This window comes from Triticum urartu, chromosome 2A (assembly GCF_056163025.1).
Source record: "Triticum urartu cultivar PI428250 chromosome 2A, HENAU_Tu73, whole genome shotgun sequence".
Lineage (NCBI taxonomy): Eukaryota > Viridiplantae > Streptophyta > Magnoliopsida > Poales > Poaceae > Triticum > Triticum urartu.
In genome coordinates, this window is record NC_141874.1 from 400,507,637 (window position 1) to 400,523,819 (window position 16,183).

The window sequence follows — 16,183 nt, forward strand, 5'->3', positions numbered from 1 at the left end:
TGGTGCGTATTAGATTTTTATTCACAGAAAAATCTTGTAAATTTTGATCAAGCTTATAGATTTCTTAGAATGCAAAATCAATATTATTAGATTCATTATAAAATATATTTTCATATGATACATATTTGATATTGTAGACATAGATAATTTTCTCAATAAATTTGGTTAAAGTTCGTGAGATTGACTTTCAATACACGTGGGTTGGCAAGTTTCGGTGCAAACTGAAATTGTGTAGAACCAAAGAAGCGAACCGATCGTCTTTGCCATCTGCCGTCTGCCGTCTCCTTCCAACCCCCGGTTCTTTCCCCTTTGCCATCTGCCGTCTGAAGTCTCGAGCGCACCCTGTTCCTACTCCGCTCCGCCGAGACCTCGCCGCCGGCGACTCGGGATCTAACCCCTACACCTACACCTACACCACAACGCACTGAAGAACAAGGCGCAGTAACAGCAGAAATGGTGCTGATCCCTCTCATCCGGGATTACATCGACCGCATGCTCCAGGACATCTCCGGCATGAAGGTCCTCATCCTCGACCCCCAAACCGTACGTACGCGGCCCCCGAAACCCTAGCCCTGGCAGGCCTCTGCTCCTCCCCATTTTTCTCACCAGATCCGCGGGCTCGTTCCAGGTGGGGATGGTTAGCGTAGTGTACAGCCAGTCGGATCTCCTGCGGAAAGAGGTGTTCCTCGTGGAGACGGTCGACGACGCCTCCAGCTCCAGGGCGTCCATGGCGCACCTAAAGGCCGTCTACTTCCTCCGCCCGTCCTCTGACAACGTCCAGAAGCTTCGCCGCCACCTCTCCGCGCCACGATTTGCCGAGTGCCACCTCTGTGCGTTCTTGATCCCCATTTGCTATATTCAACCCGTGAACTTGCTACATTCCTATCAGTTCACGTCTTTTCTGTGTGTTTTACTTTGAGAAGATCAGAAGAGTTGATTGCGATGGGGATGCAAACAATTTGGTAGACAACCCCAACAAAAAGAAAACCAGCACATGAAGTTTGGGGCAAACAAGATACTAAAGCAACTACTCAAGACTACTTGCTCTTTTCTGGAAACATTTTGCCCACCCTACTGTCTTAAGAAGTTTTTAAAGTTATGGGTAACTAGAAATAATAAAATTAATCAAATACAATGTAGCAGTTTGGGTGATAGCGTCGTACCTTGTAGCGGGGTCTGAAAGAGGGATGAATGCTTGGCTTGTCGCAGCAGAGTTTTGCTGATTTTGTTCATTTATTGTTTGTTTCCTTGCAGTCTTCTCCAATATATTGAAGATTCCACAGATTCAGGTGCTTGCCGATTCTGATGAGCAGGAGGTTGTGCAGCAAATTCAGGTTTATGTCGTTTATGATTGTAATACACATTGGAATGAAGTGTTTGAGAGTTGAAAGGGAGGATGAAGTTGGTATATGAATGCTGTTTTGTTTTGCAGGAGTTCTATGCTGACTTTTGTGCCATCGATCCTTTCCATTTCACTCTGAATATACACAATAACCACATCTACATGCTTCCAACGGTGGTTGATCCTCCTGGCATGCAAAGCTTCTGCGATCGAGCTGTTGACGGCATCGCTTCTGTCTTCCTGGCTCTGAAGCGTCGCCCTGTTATTAGATACCAAAGGACATCAGATGTCGCAAAAAGGATTGCACAAGAAACTACGGTGGGTCCACTGTCAATATTAATATTACTACATGGAGACCATGAAAAAAAAACCATCAACTTAGGATTTCAGCACATGTCAATATTAAATATTACTACATGAAGCATTGTAGAGAAATCTTTTTACATGCTTATCCCAATGATTGAAACTGTTGAAAGATCACTGTCAACTATTATATTTTTGTTACTCTAGCACATCTTCAGTTGTTAACTCACTAGAAAACAGAAACACTTAACCTTTATACAGTAGTGATGAACTGATGATGCCTCATGCCTACACTGACATATGGTTCTTTTCATACTCTCTTGATTATTCTGTTCATATCTGCTTTCTGTGCTGTGATCCACATCACTTATGCCCGTCCGATTGTACTTCCATTGTTTGATCTTGAAGGCACAGTTACATATAGCCTCTAATTCCTCCCAAGCGATATGTTCATCTCTGCACACACTGCCAGCTAGTCCTAGGTGGATTTTTGTGCAGTTCTTACTGAAAGCTTGAATTTCTTTTATACCTTTTCATTATTTATTAATGATCTTAAGTCACACAACGTGAATCTGGGCTTTTATTGTTAGAGCATGTTAGAATGGTTTAGTTATTCTGCACTTTGTCTTCAGTGAGCTGGAGGATTATGATCAATGAAATTTGTATCGATTGTAAGTTTGTCTCCGATATGTATTCTCCGAGACTGCTTAGAATTGTTGAACCAACAATGAGATTACGAAGGGAGTTAGTATGGCTCTGACCTGTTGAACCAACAATGAGATAATGAGAATACAACCAAAAAGTTGTAGTTAAATTTTATTCATGTACTCCCTCCGTTCCTAAATATAAGTCTTTTGGGAGATTCCAATATGAACTACATACGGAGCAAAATGAATGAATCTACACTCTAAAACATGTCTATATACATCTGTATGTAGTCCATATTGAAATCTCTAAAAAGACTTATATTTAGGAACAGAGGGAGTAAAAGGGTGGAGTGGTACGAGTATAAGGGCAGTAGTTTTCATGTGGCATTTATCCAATTGAGTGCCTCTGGGTGGCATTATGTTACAATCATTGGTCAATTATGCATGTTTTAGAGAATTTTCATGATAAATTTCACATTCTACAAACGTGAGTAGGAAGAAGTGCAATTTATAGAAGTAGAGGAACATTGAAAATATTTTCTGCGCCAAAAAATGTACACAATTCTGTATCATAATTATGCCTTACTTCTGTTTTAAGGATTTTGTGATGCCATTGTGACTTCTGTTTGGAATACTTGTTGCTGAAGCACTTACAATTTGGAATGTGCAGAGGTTGATGTATGAGCAGGAAAGTGGCCTGTTTGATTTTAGACGAACTGAAAACTCTTCCTTACTATTGGTGATTGACAGAAGGGATGATCCTGTTACTCCGTTACTTAATCAGTGGACATATCAGGTACTCTAAAAGATTATAATCTGTGGCTGTTTTGTATGTACTTTTCTGTTGATTTGTTTACACATTTGAATTCATAGGCGATGGTCCATGAGCTTATTGGAATTGAGAACAACAAAGTTGATCTTAAGGAGTTCGCTAATGTACCTAAAGATCAGCAGGTTGAGAAGTGTTGAATTCTTCTTTTCATACTGTGTTAAAACACTGCATGAACTTTCTTTAAATATGATTGATGTGAAATATGCTCATATAGGAGGTGGTTCTATCAGCAGTACAAGACGACTTTTTTAGAGTGAACATGTTCGAGAATTTTGGAGACCTTGGTATGAATGTCAAAAGAATGGTAGATGACTTTCAACATCTTTCAAAAAGCAGCCAGAATTTTCAGAGTATAGGTAAGTGATATGGATTTTTGCTTTTGTTGTTTCCCATGAAAGAAATGGATCACGGAGAAATTGTGTCTATTTACCTAGTTTTTTTCATTTCATTTTTAATTTCACACCTTATACTTAAATATTGTCTTCTTATCCCCAACTAGTTAGTTACTAGTAGTCCGTGTCAGTTTAGGCTATGTTTCTATTATGCGATGCATCCCTTATATATAAAGTGGCGTAGGCTGCAGCTTAAAGAAGATTAGGCTCCATGTACAGCAGCAACCCAGGTTGCCAGAGTTCGCCACCACAGCCGTCCAGAAGCCCAAGTAACCTCACCCTCGCCCTGAAATCCAGCACGAGTACTACCTTCGAAATCTTGGATGTGACAATACGGTTTGTCACTTTGCACAATACGGTTTGTTGGTTTATAGTCTGAAATACATATATACGGTGGCGCTATTCTATGCGAGCGCGCATAATTGTGCATCGTGCGCTCCGGCCGGTGCTAATTAGGCGGGCGGGCGCGCGTCGCACGCCGAGGGGCCTGCTATCTGCTGCTGCTAATTGGGTTGAGGGTAACGGCCTATGTAGAAAAAAGTAACACATTTAATTTTATTACCATGTGTCGCCCGCGTACCGGGATTCTGTTGTCACTGTTTATTGGCAGCAACGGGGATGTAGAGATGGTAATGGATGTGATTCAAGAGACGTTAGTGGACGCGCTACAGTCATTATTTATTGGCGGTAATGGGATGGTGGGGATGGTAATGGATGAAGATTGTTTACTAGGCAATGATTCCTAGATGGTTTGTATGTAAACGTAGTAAAGCCTTGCTAACAAGTAGTAACGAATTACCAACGGAATGGAAGGTAATGGATGGTACTGAAAAAGTAATTACCAATGAGGCGCACAACTAGTAAACGAATTACTAAACTATGATGGAGTAGATGGTAATGAAAAAATAATTACCAACGAGGCGCAAAGGTAGTAACAAATTACTACACTATGATAGAGTCGATGGTAATAAAAAAAATAATCACCCACCAAGCGCACAAGTAGTAACTAATTACTACGCTATAATGGAGTCGATGGTAATAGTTGGTAGTGAAAAGATAATTACCAACGAGGCACACAAGTAGTAACGAATTACAGCACTATGATGGATTCGATGGTAATGAAAAAAATAGTTACTAATGAGGCCCATGGTAAACCTAGTAAAACCAGGCCTATATGCAGTGTGGTGATAGTAACTCGTTACTAGTGTTTTTCCGCGGAGGAACGTGGGCCTGCTTAAGCATGTGGACGCGCCACTGGTAAGGTCGTTACGAGAGATTCTAGTGCGCGCTTAGGAATTAGAGCATCCACTGGTTCGGTCGATGGGCGGCCTGAGTGTAGGCTAGGTTATAATGCGCGCACGCTGAGTTTAGCACGTATATATATCTGTGTCTGTGTGTGTGTGTTTTGTGCTTTGTTTTAAACTCTGAATGCCTGATATGCTAATGGTTGTAGATGATATGGCAAAGTTTGTGAGCAACTATCCTGAATATCGAAAGACACATGGAAATGTGACAAAACATGTTGCTTTGGTGAGCGAGATGAGCAGAATGGTGGAGGAAAGGAAGCTTATGCAAGTTTCGCAGACGGAACAAGAGCTAGCATGTGCAAGTGGACAAGCTGCAGCCTTCGAGGTATTCATTTGATGCCCGGAAACTATTTCACGCCTTTCAGGGTAACCTGGTCTTGGTATAGCTTGATTTTACAGCAACTCCCTCTGTCCCGTAATATAAGAGTGTTTTTTACACTATAGTGTCACAAACATTGTTATATTATGGGGCGGAGGGAGTAGTTATCAAAGTGTAAAGCTGCTTCTATGTTTGTGATGTAAGACCGCTAACTTTTACATCTCAAATATTGCTTTGTTATTGAACACCCCCCCCCCCCCCCCCCCCCCCCCTATATATGTATATATCGTTTTGAACCCATTCTACTCTTGTTGTTGCTTTGACCACTTTCATTAGCCATGTAAGTCGAATTGTGCCTCCCCTTAGAAGCAGCTTAAGGAGTTGATTCAAGCTATACCTATTCTTGGAACTGCTGACCTATCTGTTGACTTGCTCATTAAGATAGAAATACATTATGTATGACAAGGCTCATTTGTCTGATCAGTTTGATGCTAGTTGAATTAATGTGAGTAGGGTTTACTCCACGGAGAAACTGACCAGTTGATTATTTTTGCCAACCATTGACCAGTTGCTTTTTTGCAGGCTGTTACTTCCTTACTTAACAATGAAAGTGTATCTGATATTGATCGTTTGCGACTTGTAATGCTCTATGCTTTGCGGTATGAAAAAGAGAGTCCAGTTCAGCTGATGCAGCTTTTCAACAAATTGGCTTCTCGCTCTGCTAAATACAAGTCGGGGGTATGTGAACTGTACTAGTTCTTGTGGTAGAACATTTCTCCTTGTTTTCTTCTATTGCACATGTTGCTTTATTTCTTTTTCAGTTAATGGTCTTTCTAGTTCTTTTTTTTCGAGAAAACGCAAAAGCTTTGCGTTTCTTTTCATTGAAAAGGAGAGATTCAGTTACAATCATCCGAGGATGTGCGGATTACAGCCGGTTAATTAGTGCACATCCCAGGTTTGGGGCAGCACAAGTCGGAGGCCAGGTGCCCCAGCTGCTGCCCATGAGCGGGCCTCGTCCTTAATGCTATCTAGGAGTGTGTTGAGGGAAGGCATCGCATTGTCAAAGACGCAGCTGTTTCGGTGCTTCCAGACCATCCATGGTACGAGCAACGCAACAGATTTCAGGGCCTTGCGCAGGGTCGGCGGCGTGTCTTCGTTGGCCTGTCTCCACCAGTCCGTAAGCGATGGCTCCTGCGAGGGGATCGGGGCCGGGATGCGTAGCCAGGCCAGGGTCTCGTGCCATGCCTGACGGGCGAGGGGGCATTCCAGCATGAGGTGTCGCGCCGTTTCTGGCTGCTGGTCACATAGGAGGCAGCGGGGGTGATGCTGGAGGCCATGGCGAGCCAGCCTCTCAGCCGTCCAGCATCGGTCCTGGTTGGCCAACCAGTGGAAGAACTTGACTCGCGGCGGCGCCCAGCATTTCCAGATCAGCTTCCATGAGTGGCAGGCCGTTGCTCCATGGAAGGTCGCCGTGTAACAGGACTGCGCAGAGTAGTTGCCGCTCGCCGTCCAACGCCAGATCAATTTGTCCGGTGCGGTGGAAAGCTCGGTGCGCTGCATGATCTGCCAGAGTTGCAGATACTGACCAATCTCGTGGAGACCGGGGTTTCCTTGGATGTCTCTTGCCCAAGAGTTACCATTGAGCCCATACGCCACAGTTCTCGTTGTCCGTCGTCGCTTGGGTATGCAGCCGTAGAGATTAGGCATGAGCTCACGCACGGATTGGCCGCCGATCCACCGGTCCTCCTAGAGCAGGGCGGACAGCCCATTCCCGAGGATCGTGAACGTGGAAGCCCAGAACAGGGCTCGTTCCATGGGCGAAAATTGGAGGTCGAGCCCTTGCCATGCTCGCTCCGGGTCCGTTCTGGAGAACCATAGCCAACGTAGTCTCAGGGCGAGGCTGGCATGCTCGAGGTCTCGCACGCCAAGGCCCCCGAGCTCGATGGGGCGGCACACTCTGCTCCAGTTCACATGGCAGTGTCCACCATTGGCAGCGGCACGTCCAGCCCAGAGGAAGCTGCGCTGGATCTTCTCGATCTGCTTGAGGGTTTTTTTGGGGGGCGCGAATGCGAGCAGTTGGTGCACTGGGATGGCACACAAGACCGACTTGACCAACGCGAGGCGCCCGGTTTTGGTCATCAGCCAGGCCTTCCAAGTCGGCAGGCACGCGCCGACCGCATCCACCATGGGCTGCAGCTGGGCGGCAGATGGGCGGCGTGTGGACATGGGTATGCCGAGGTAGGTGATCGGGAGGTTCGCCACCGGGCAGCCGAGGTGCGCGATCATCTCCGTGGCCACTTGGTCGCCGTGCAGGATGGTGGTGGAGCTTTTGGTGAAGTTCACCTTCAGGCCGGAAGCCCTGCCGAACAAGGCGAGGATTTCCCTGATCGCAGTGGTGTCCTCCGCCGTGGCATGACAGAAGACCATGACATCATCGGCATAGAGGGAGATCGCCGGGATGTGACGCCGGGATGTGACGCCGTGGGTGTAGAGGCTGCAGGATGCCCAGGCTGTGTGCGCGTCGTAGGAGGCGTCCCAGGGTGTCGACGGCGAGTACGAAAAGCTGCAGGGACAGTCGCCCTGCCGGAGCCCTTATGGGGGGGGGGCTCGCCGTTCAGGAGAATGCGCGTGCTAGCAGGGGACAGGAGGATGGCCGTCCACTCCAAGAATCTGTTCCCGAATCCATACCGCCGCAGCACCTCAAAGAGGAAAGGCCATGATAGGGAGTCGAAGGCGTGCGTGAGGTCGAGCTTGAGCATGACTCTCGGAGCTCCCAGTTGGTGCAGCAGCTTGAGTGATTGCTTGACAAGGACGTAGTTGTCGTGCAGGCTCCTTCCCGAGATGAAAGCATTTTGGTTGCGACTAACCAAGTGGTCCAGTTTGGCCCCGAGGCGGATTGAGAGCACTTGGCGAAGATTTTGGCCACGAGGTGTATCAGGCAGATCGTCCGGTAGTCGCGTAGCCCATGAGCGTCGGCGTTCTTGGGAAGCAGCGTCAGCAATGCCTGGTTGAGCTTGTAGAACCCCCTTCCTCGCAGGTCATATAGTTGCTGGAACACATCGAGGAAATCCTGCCTGATGATGGTCCAGCACGCGCGTAGGAATTCTGCTGTGAACCCGTCGGGACCCGGCGCCTTGCGAGCGGGGAGACTTTTGACAGCCTCCCAGATCTCCTCCGCGCTGAATGGCGCGTCGAGGTCCGCAAGGTCAGTCGGCTCAATGAGCTGAGACAGGTCCAGGGCGTGCTCTCTGGTGGTTGCCGTACCAAGCAAGGCCTCAAAGTGAGCAAAGGCTGCCTTCGCCATGTCAGTGTGGTCCGTGAGCACTCTGCCGTCCGCGATCAGGCTGTATATGTGGTTCTTCTGCCGACGGAACGAGCACTGTCGGTGGAAGAAACCGGTGCTAGCGTCGCCGTCTTTGAGGTTGGCGATGCGGGAGCGCTGCCGGGCGATCGTGCGCTCCATGGAAGCGAGCCCAAGATAGGATATCTTGAGCTGCTTACGGAGCCAAGCCTCCGGTGGCGAGAGGTTGCGTGATTCCTGGGCGTGGTCGAAACGCGAGATGAGTTCCCGTGAGATCGCAAGTTTGTCCTTGGTATTGCCCGTGGACCTGGAGCTCCAGCTGGTAAGGCGCGCCGCCGTCGCTGGGAGCCGTAGCATGAGCCGGTGGAAGGGATCGGCGTGGTGTGTAGAGCCCCATGCCGTGGTCACCCATCCAGGCGAAGCCAGTACTCCTCAAAGTGAAACCGTCTGTGCGAGTTAGGCGTGGGTGAGCAGTCCAGCAGCAACGGGGCGTGGTCTGACACCACAGCCGCGAGGCATCGGAGGTGGCATCCGCTGTGCGCGTCCTCCCAATCAGCGGTGCAGAGCACACGGTCGAGCTGCACGAGAGTCGGCGGTGATTGCTCGCTGGACCATGTATAGCGCCGCCCGTTGAGGTAGATCTCTTTGAGCGCGAGGTCATTGGTGAGACGGCGAAATTTGCCCATCATACGCCGGTTGATGTTGCCTGTGCTTTTGTCGTCGTCGCGGAGGATGAGATTGAAGTCGCCGCAAACCATCCATGGTTCAGGGCACGCGGCTCGGATCTCGCGAAGCTCCTGCAAGAAGGCGACCTTGTCGGCATCTTCCTGGGGTCCGTATACCACCGTAAGCCACCAAGGTGTGCCTGTGACCGTGGTCACCTTAGCGGTAATCGCATTGGTGGTGAACATTGGGTCCGTGATGGTCACGGCCCTGCTCTTCCACTCCAGCAAGATGCCGCCCCGCGTGCCATCGGCTGGGAGGTACGTGTAGTCATCGAACTCGGAACCAAGCGCATCCAAGACAATAGCCGAGTAGATCAACTCCATTTTCGTTTCTTGAATGCATACAATGGAGGCCCCGGTGGTGTCCAGCAGCGACCGGATAGCATGTCGCCGAGCCCGCGCGTTCATGCCGCGCACATTCCAGATAGCGATCTTAAGGCCGTGATCCATGGGAACGGGATCGACGGGTAGACGCGCGTATACTGGACTAGCCTTCGCATGCAACGTCGACGCCGCCGGTCGCAGCCGATGCCATGCAGACTGGGATCTCACGGTCAACCAGTGTGGCAATGGCCTTGAGGACCGTCAGGGGTAGCGGTGCCGCGAACATGCCGTCGTAGGCTTTCATCTCAGCGGCAGTGATCTTCTGATCGATCCCTATGATCCCAAGGGTGCGCAGGATTTGCACGTGGGCGCGCCGCTCCGCCGTGGAAGGGGCGCTCGGTTGGCAGGTCATAACTGCAGATCGTCCACGACGAGGGGCGAAGTTGAGGGGTCGGCGTGGTTTCTTTCCCGGGGCCGGCAGGGCGGCGTTGAGGTGTTTCGTGGTGGTGGCCAGAAACTCTCCAAGGGTCCAGGGCCGTGGTGTGCTGCGGCCCCGGGATTGCCGCAGCGTAATTGGAGGCGATGCGAAGCGGCTCGGCGTGCGGCCACTTGGGCCTTGGTTTGTCGTGGCCCCAGCGTTTGGAGATAGCTGGTCTTCGGTGGGCAGCAGTGGGGGAGGTGTAGGCGTGGGCCGCTGCAGAATCACCATCGGGCCTGCTGGGCTGCGGGGAGGCGGCCCATCAGCATGGGCGGGAGGTTTGGCGCCGAGGGGGGGCGTTTCCCCGCCCGAGGCAGCGCGTGTGGGGTTGGTGGCGGCGGACTGGTCAGCGGAATCCAGCCCCACCTCTGGCTCGGGTGGGGCGGTATCTCCACTTTGTCCCGACCGGGTCTCTGGCGGTGCAGATCCCTCCTGCGAGGCGACAGGCGCGCAACTGCCAGGGGCCAGATGAATTGCACTTTAATACATCATTGAACCATTTCTTCTATTTCTCTCCCTGCGTCCCATAATATAGGATGTTACTAGAACCGATATATCGGTTGTAATAAACCTTATATTATGGGACGCAGGGAGTACCTTCTTGCTGGCCAATGGACTGAAAGTGCTGATCCATTGTTTGCCCTGGCTACAGCCAATATGATATTGATTGTTTTCTGAATTCTAAATACCAAAGTTGAAGCAGCACAAGGTTGTGGAGGAGCAACTCCACCTTGCTGGTACAAAGTGTTGAAGGAACTACTTCAACGTGATGTGCTCGATATCACTCTAGAGGCGTTAGGCCGATATGGCTGCATGAGTGCAATACTAAAACTCCTAGAATACAAGATCTAAGATCTTAAGATAAGAACATGAAGCTCTTTTAAGTGTAATTGGTACATAGTTTGAGTTACAAACCTAGAGGTGAGGGCTTCTATGTATAGGCTTTGTGAAGCCTTCACATCTCAGCTTCTACTCCTATGTTTTTAAAGCGTCCCTAAGGCGACGCCTAGGCGTCGAAGCGCTCCCCCTCCGCTTTGGAAAATCGACCGCTTTGGGCGCCTAGGTGTCCAAAGCGCCCGCCTAGGCGTCGCCTAGGCGCCAAAGCGCCCCCCCTCCCTAAGGCGGTAAGGCGTCGCCTTAAAAACATAGTTCTACTCATAGCTAGAAGACTCTAGAAAATACTAACTCCGTCCCAAAATGTCTCAAGTTTAGTACTTATTTTGGGACGGAGGGAGTATATTACTTAAAGGTCAAGACATCTCAGCTTCTACTCATAGCTAGAAGACTCTAGAAAATATTACTTAAAGGTCAAGACATCTCAGCTTCTACTCATAGATAGAAGACTCCACTCGGAGGGAGTATTACTTAAAGGTTAAGAAAACAAATACAACAACATATGACTGAAGGACCAACTTATCTAGAATGGAGTAGAAATATGTAGAAGTCAATTTGATTTCTGTTTTTTTCTCTCTCTCTCTACTGTTCCTTACAATTATCCCATAGTTCTTTGGAACTTGGCCTTGAGTGCTTGTTCTGGATGGTAGAGAGTCAAGTCTGCAACATTGAGTGTGTTGGATATACCCATCTTGCTTGGAAGATATATCACATAAGCATTATCATTTATCTTATTTAAAATAAGGAATGGGCCATACTTTCTTTGTCCAAGTTTCCCATTGAACACCTAAAGGTAGCCTTTCTTTTCTGAGATGTACTATCATCTTATCACCTTCATAGGAGTAGGATTTCATCCTCCTTTTGCAGCCAGCTAACTGTATGTACTTCTGATTTTGTGCTTCCAAAACACTGCAAATTTCTTTGAATAATCTATTGTAGTTACCAGCAAAGTACAATGCTGATTTTGAGTCCCCCCTTGATGGTAGCTTCACCAGTTCCACCACATGTGTTGGAACTTTAAAGAGAAAATAACTCCTGCTTGGAGTTATTGGAGAACTCAGCAAAAGATAAAGAAAAATCCCATTGTTCCTTTCTTTCCGCACATATGCAACAGACCATATTACCCAAAAACTTCTGCGACATTTCTGTTTGTGGATGTACAGTACTAGAAGATTTTAATTCAGTGTTGAATTGCGTCCACCAAGTGAGCCAAAATGCAGCAAGAAACTTTCTATCACGATCTGAGACGATTGACCTTGGAAAACCATGAAGTCTGAACAGTGAACACTTCACGGAAGAGTAGTTTTGTTACATGATGAGCATCCGTTGTCTTGTGGCATGGAATTAAATGAACCATTTTAGAGATCTGTTGGCCACCACAAACAGATCAATCCCTCGTCCTGTTCTTGGCAAGCCCAGGACGAAGTCCATACTCCATAGAGATGTCCTCCCATGGAGCAACAGGAACATGCAAAGGCATGTATAACCATGTGTTTTGGACCTAGCCTTTGCAAGTTTCACATATGGGGCACCTTTGGACAAACTCTCCAGCACCTCCTTTTAGTTGTGACCAAAAGTAACGAGCCTCCAGGTTAGCTAATAGTATCGTCGCGTCTAACATGGCCACTAAGATAACTTAAATGGAGCTTTCTGATCAGCTTGTCACATAGGGTGTGTTTGGTAGCTGTTCTCATCCTAGCATGGCCGTTCCCCTTTGAGACATGCTGAGTACATGCAACTGCTGATGTTTGGTTGCTCTGTATGTGCTGAGACATGCTGAGTTGAGACTTTGTTTGGTAGCTTGCATCTGGTTAGATATGCTGGGCTGAGACTCTGTTTGGTGGCCTGTATTTGAGGTAGATGTGGTTACTTCCTCTTAAGGTTGTAAGGATACCACAATAGTTACAAACACATGATAAAGAAAAATTGTGTGCACAATTAAATGGAGTTTTTGGCGCCAATACAACATTCAACCAATATTTCAACTATATGTAAATATGAAAAAAAAACACATTCAACACTTAACTAATAATAGGCATTACAAAAAGGATAGAATAACACAACATAGGATCAATTGTATTAGCGCATCTGAAAATAAGTCTGCCATGTCTGAAATTGATCAAATCTCTGAAATTTATACATATACATACTACTTTACTAGATGTGCTCTATCTCTGAAATTAGCACATCTATGAAACTTGTGTAATAGTGCCATAGTGTCCTACGACTTTGTACAAAATTGTGCTCTGCACAATGGCCGGAAATTCGAGCTAGTACGCACACAGCAAGCACAGACGGCTGGATCCATGCACATATGGCGCCGACGAGCTTGGATGGCGGCGAGCAGACGAGGCGTCGACCTAGGGCAGCGGTGACCTGGGACGGAGGCAGCAACCAGGGCCGGCGAGGGAGAACTTGGATGGGGGTGGCGGCGATGGTCACGGGGCGGCAACCAGGGATCCGGCGAGTGCGCTTTGGTTGGCCATTGTTGCGGGAGAGGGAGAGAGAGTCGAGAGAGTAGCGGCGGTCATGGGGGAATTTTCCGTTTCGGGAGGTAACCCTAGCTAGTGGTGGGTCGTGGGGAGATTTTTTCGGAGCCCCGAGGGAGCATGGCTGAGGAGCTAACGTCCATCTAGGTGTTTGCAAGTGAGCATGGCTGAGGGCCCTTTTTACCATGAGTTGGACATAGCTGAGGAGAGCTCATAAACCCTACCAAACAGTGAAAAGTGGGTTGGATAGGGAATTTTTAAGCTCATGCACCCCCATGCATCCTACCAAACACACCCATAGTCAGCGGCGGACCTAGCCCACTGGGCCAGGGTGGGCCAGCAGTGCTACTGTACTACATTTATTTTTTTCTTTTATTTTTTGCTTTTCTCCTATGGTATAAAAGCTGTTTCCAAATCTCAGGGTGGGCCTACCTCCGCCACTGCCCATAGTGAACTTCTTGGGATGCACAGACGATCATTCTTGAAGAGATAGTCATCTTGCACCAAATAATCTTCACCTGATGGCTGGCCCCTAATGTGGGGGGAGACTTATATAGGATCGGATCTTTAGGTGAGATCGTAGGATCAACACCAAAATTTCATATTTAGACAATCCGAAAAATTCTGATATTTTTTGACAACATACCTGCGAGGTATGTTTACAACTCTAAAAAAATCAGCTCCAAACTTGATCTACAGTAAGAGATTCAAAAAAGACAAATGTAACTATGAATAGTGTCAGGCTGGAGTGAACAGTATTTGACACTATTCACAATTTCACATCCGATTTTGTCTTTTTTGGTTCTCTAAGCGTAGTTCGAATTAGAAGCTAAATTTTTTAGAGAATGTACATCAAACATGGATGTGTGTCTACAAAAAAATTCAGAATTTTTGAACATGTTTTGAGTCCTCAAAAAGATTGATCTCACCTAAAGGCAGATCCTATACAAGTCTTCAGTGGAGGTCCAAGTCGGAGCAGAGAAGGGCGGCGATGGAGGGTGTGAGGGGAGCTGGCGGGAGGGGTGGCCGCAGAGGCGTTAGCAGCTGCGGGAGGGGCGACACTGGTGGAGCCTCTCACGTGTGGCTAGATAAGGTCTAACATGGACAGAATATTCAAACTGCAAAAGCTGAGGGTTGATGTATTGCACCCAAGACCTCTACAATATTAAGTTTCATGTACCGAGTAGAACCTAAAGTCCAACTGATGGAGAAGGTTGGGCAATCCACATATATACTTTAACAGTTTTAGCGATAAGTTCTTATATTTTATATCTTCATTTCACCGTATGAACTCCATTATACAGCAGATCTCTAGAATCGATGGTACACATGGTTCTTCACATTCTAGGAAATATAATTTCTGTAAATCAGACTACGCAATATTCCTTGAAGTGACTTAAACATGATGTTAATTAGGCTTGAATACTATAAATTACCTTTTTACTCATGTTTAATAAACATAATTAATGGGATCTTCATCAGTTGTTTGTTTTGTTATTTATACTACAGGCAAAAGATGGAAGTAGTCAGTTGTATTTTTATTGGAGGTTTGGGTAAGTCTAATCTGTGTTACTACTTCTCTATGCAGCTTGTTCAATTCCTGCTTAAGCAGGCTGGTGTTGACAAAAGAACAGGTGACTTGTACGGGAACCGTGACCTATTAAATATTGCTCGCAACATGGCTCGTGGACTTAAGGTTGACACAAAAGTTTGTCCCCACAGTTATGTTACATTTCCATAGCTTGTTCCTTATGCGCTTATTGGTTGCAGGGCGTTGAGAACGTATACACCCAACACCAGCCTCTGATCTTCCAAACAATGGAAGGAATTGTCAAGGGGCGATTACGGGATGCTGACTATCCACTTGTTGGCAACCATTTCCAGCAGGGCAGGTTGGTCAAACATGTGCCGTGTTAAGTGTCTGCGAAACTACTTTCTGTAATTCACTAACTTGGTTTATTGATGGACGTGTACAGTCCGTCCTTGAGCACATCCTACAAAATAAAGCTAAATCATTGACAGGGTACACTTTTGCTTTTGTTTAGTTTTCAAAATGCAACGGGCTAATTTAAAGTGATGGCATCCCCACAGGCCTCAAGATGTTGTGATATTCATCGTTGGTGGGACAACTTATGAGGAAGCAAGATCAGTAGCCCTTTATAATGCAGCAAATCCTGGAGTCCGTTTCTTCCTTGGAGGTTCCGTGGTTCTAAATTCGAAGAGGTATGCACTGTTAACCATCAATCTCCTTGCAATGCTCCATAGTGTGATAACTCTATTTGGTGTTAGATATTTCCTTATTTTATTTTTACTTGTAGTGGAATATTTGGATTACAATTTTTGCAGTTGGTTTCCATTAAATTAGATTTAGATGAGAGGGATCATGGCTTGATGATGTTACCGATGACTTTGCAGATTTCTTGAAAACCTGGGGGAGGCACAAAGAATATCAAAGTCTAGCACTCTATTATGAGCATGCTGTTGTCCCCTCCTGCTCGAGGCTTGCGAGAATGTGATAATTGATAGTTTCACTGCATATATTCAGAGAGAATGCAATTTGTGGTAATTTTTGTAATGTATAGCTTTAGCTGTTAGTGCAATACCACAGCGTATCTATAGAGGGCTCAGCTTCTGTACATTTCACATTTGTTGTGATAACTTTTTACTACCCAGTTGACACGGTCAAGTGAAAAAAAGTGGCTATACCGAAACCTTTCTTGTCTATTTTGATGGAGTACCACACTGTTGTTGCGGATCCTGGAGATAAGTGTGTTTAATCCCCTAAATTATTAGGTTTGGGACACATTCCCTCCGGCCCTTGTTTAGGGTG

General features: G+C 47.0%; 1 protein-coding gene across 2 annotated transcripts; it reads left to right on the plus strand.

The window, feature by feature from the left end:
• Nucleotides 1-232: 232 nt before the first annotated feature.
• VPS45 (vacuolar protein sorting 45) lies at nucleotides 233-16,077 on the plus strand. 2 transcript variants are annotated; one of them, XM_048700830.2, is made up of 13 exons: nucleotides 233-543; nucleotides 629-830; nucleotides 1,255-1,316; nucleotides 1,433-1,660; nucleotides 2,963-3,088; nucleotides 3,166-3,246; nucleotides 3,339-3,480; nucleotides 4,970-5,148; nucleotides 5,725-5,880; nucleotides 14,942-15,049; nucleotides 15,124-15,245; nucleotides 15,445-15,576; nucleotides 15,769-16,077. In XM_048700830.2, the coding sequence occupies exons 1-13, from the start codon at nucleotides 454-456 to the stop codon at nucleotides 15,824-15,826; spliced, it is 1,686 nt and encodes a 561-aa protein (XP_048556787.2). In that variant the 5' UTR covers nucleotides 233-453; the 3' UTR covers nucleotides 15,827-16,077. The 2 variants fall into 2 exon arrangements, with proteins under 2 accessions (XP_048556787.2, XP_048556786.2); XM_048700829.2 differs by having other exon boundaries at nucleotides 237-543; nucleotides 1,255-1,334.
• Nucleotides 16,078-16,183: the final 106 nt, after the last annotated feature.

Bases quoted from the DNA above. Each gene is read 5' to 3' on its own strand.
- VPS45 (XM_048700829.2), top strand. From the start codon at position 454: ATGGTGCTGATCCCTCTCATCCGGGATTACATCGACCGCATGCTCCAG. The intron at 15,050-15,123 runs GTTGACACAAAA...TATTGGTTGCAG, and splicing joins ACATGGCTCGTGGACTTAAG to GGCGTTGAGAACGTATACAC. The intron at 15,577-15,768 runs GTATGCACTGTT...ATGACTTTGCAG, and splicing joins GTGGTTCTAAATTCGAAGAG to ATTTCTTGAAAACCTGGGGG.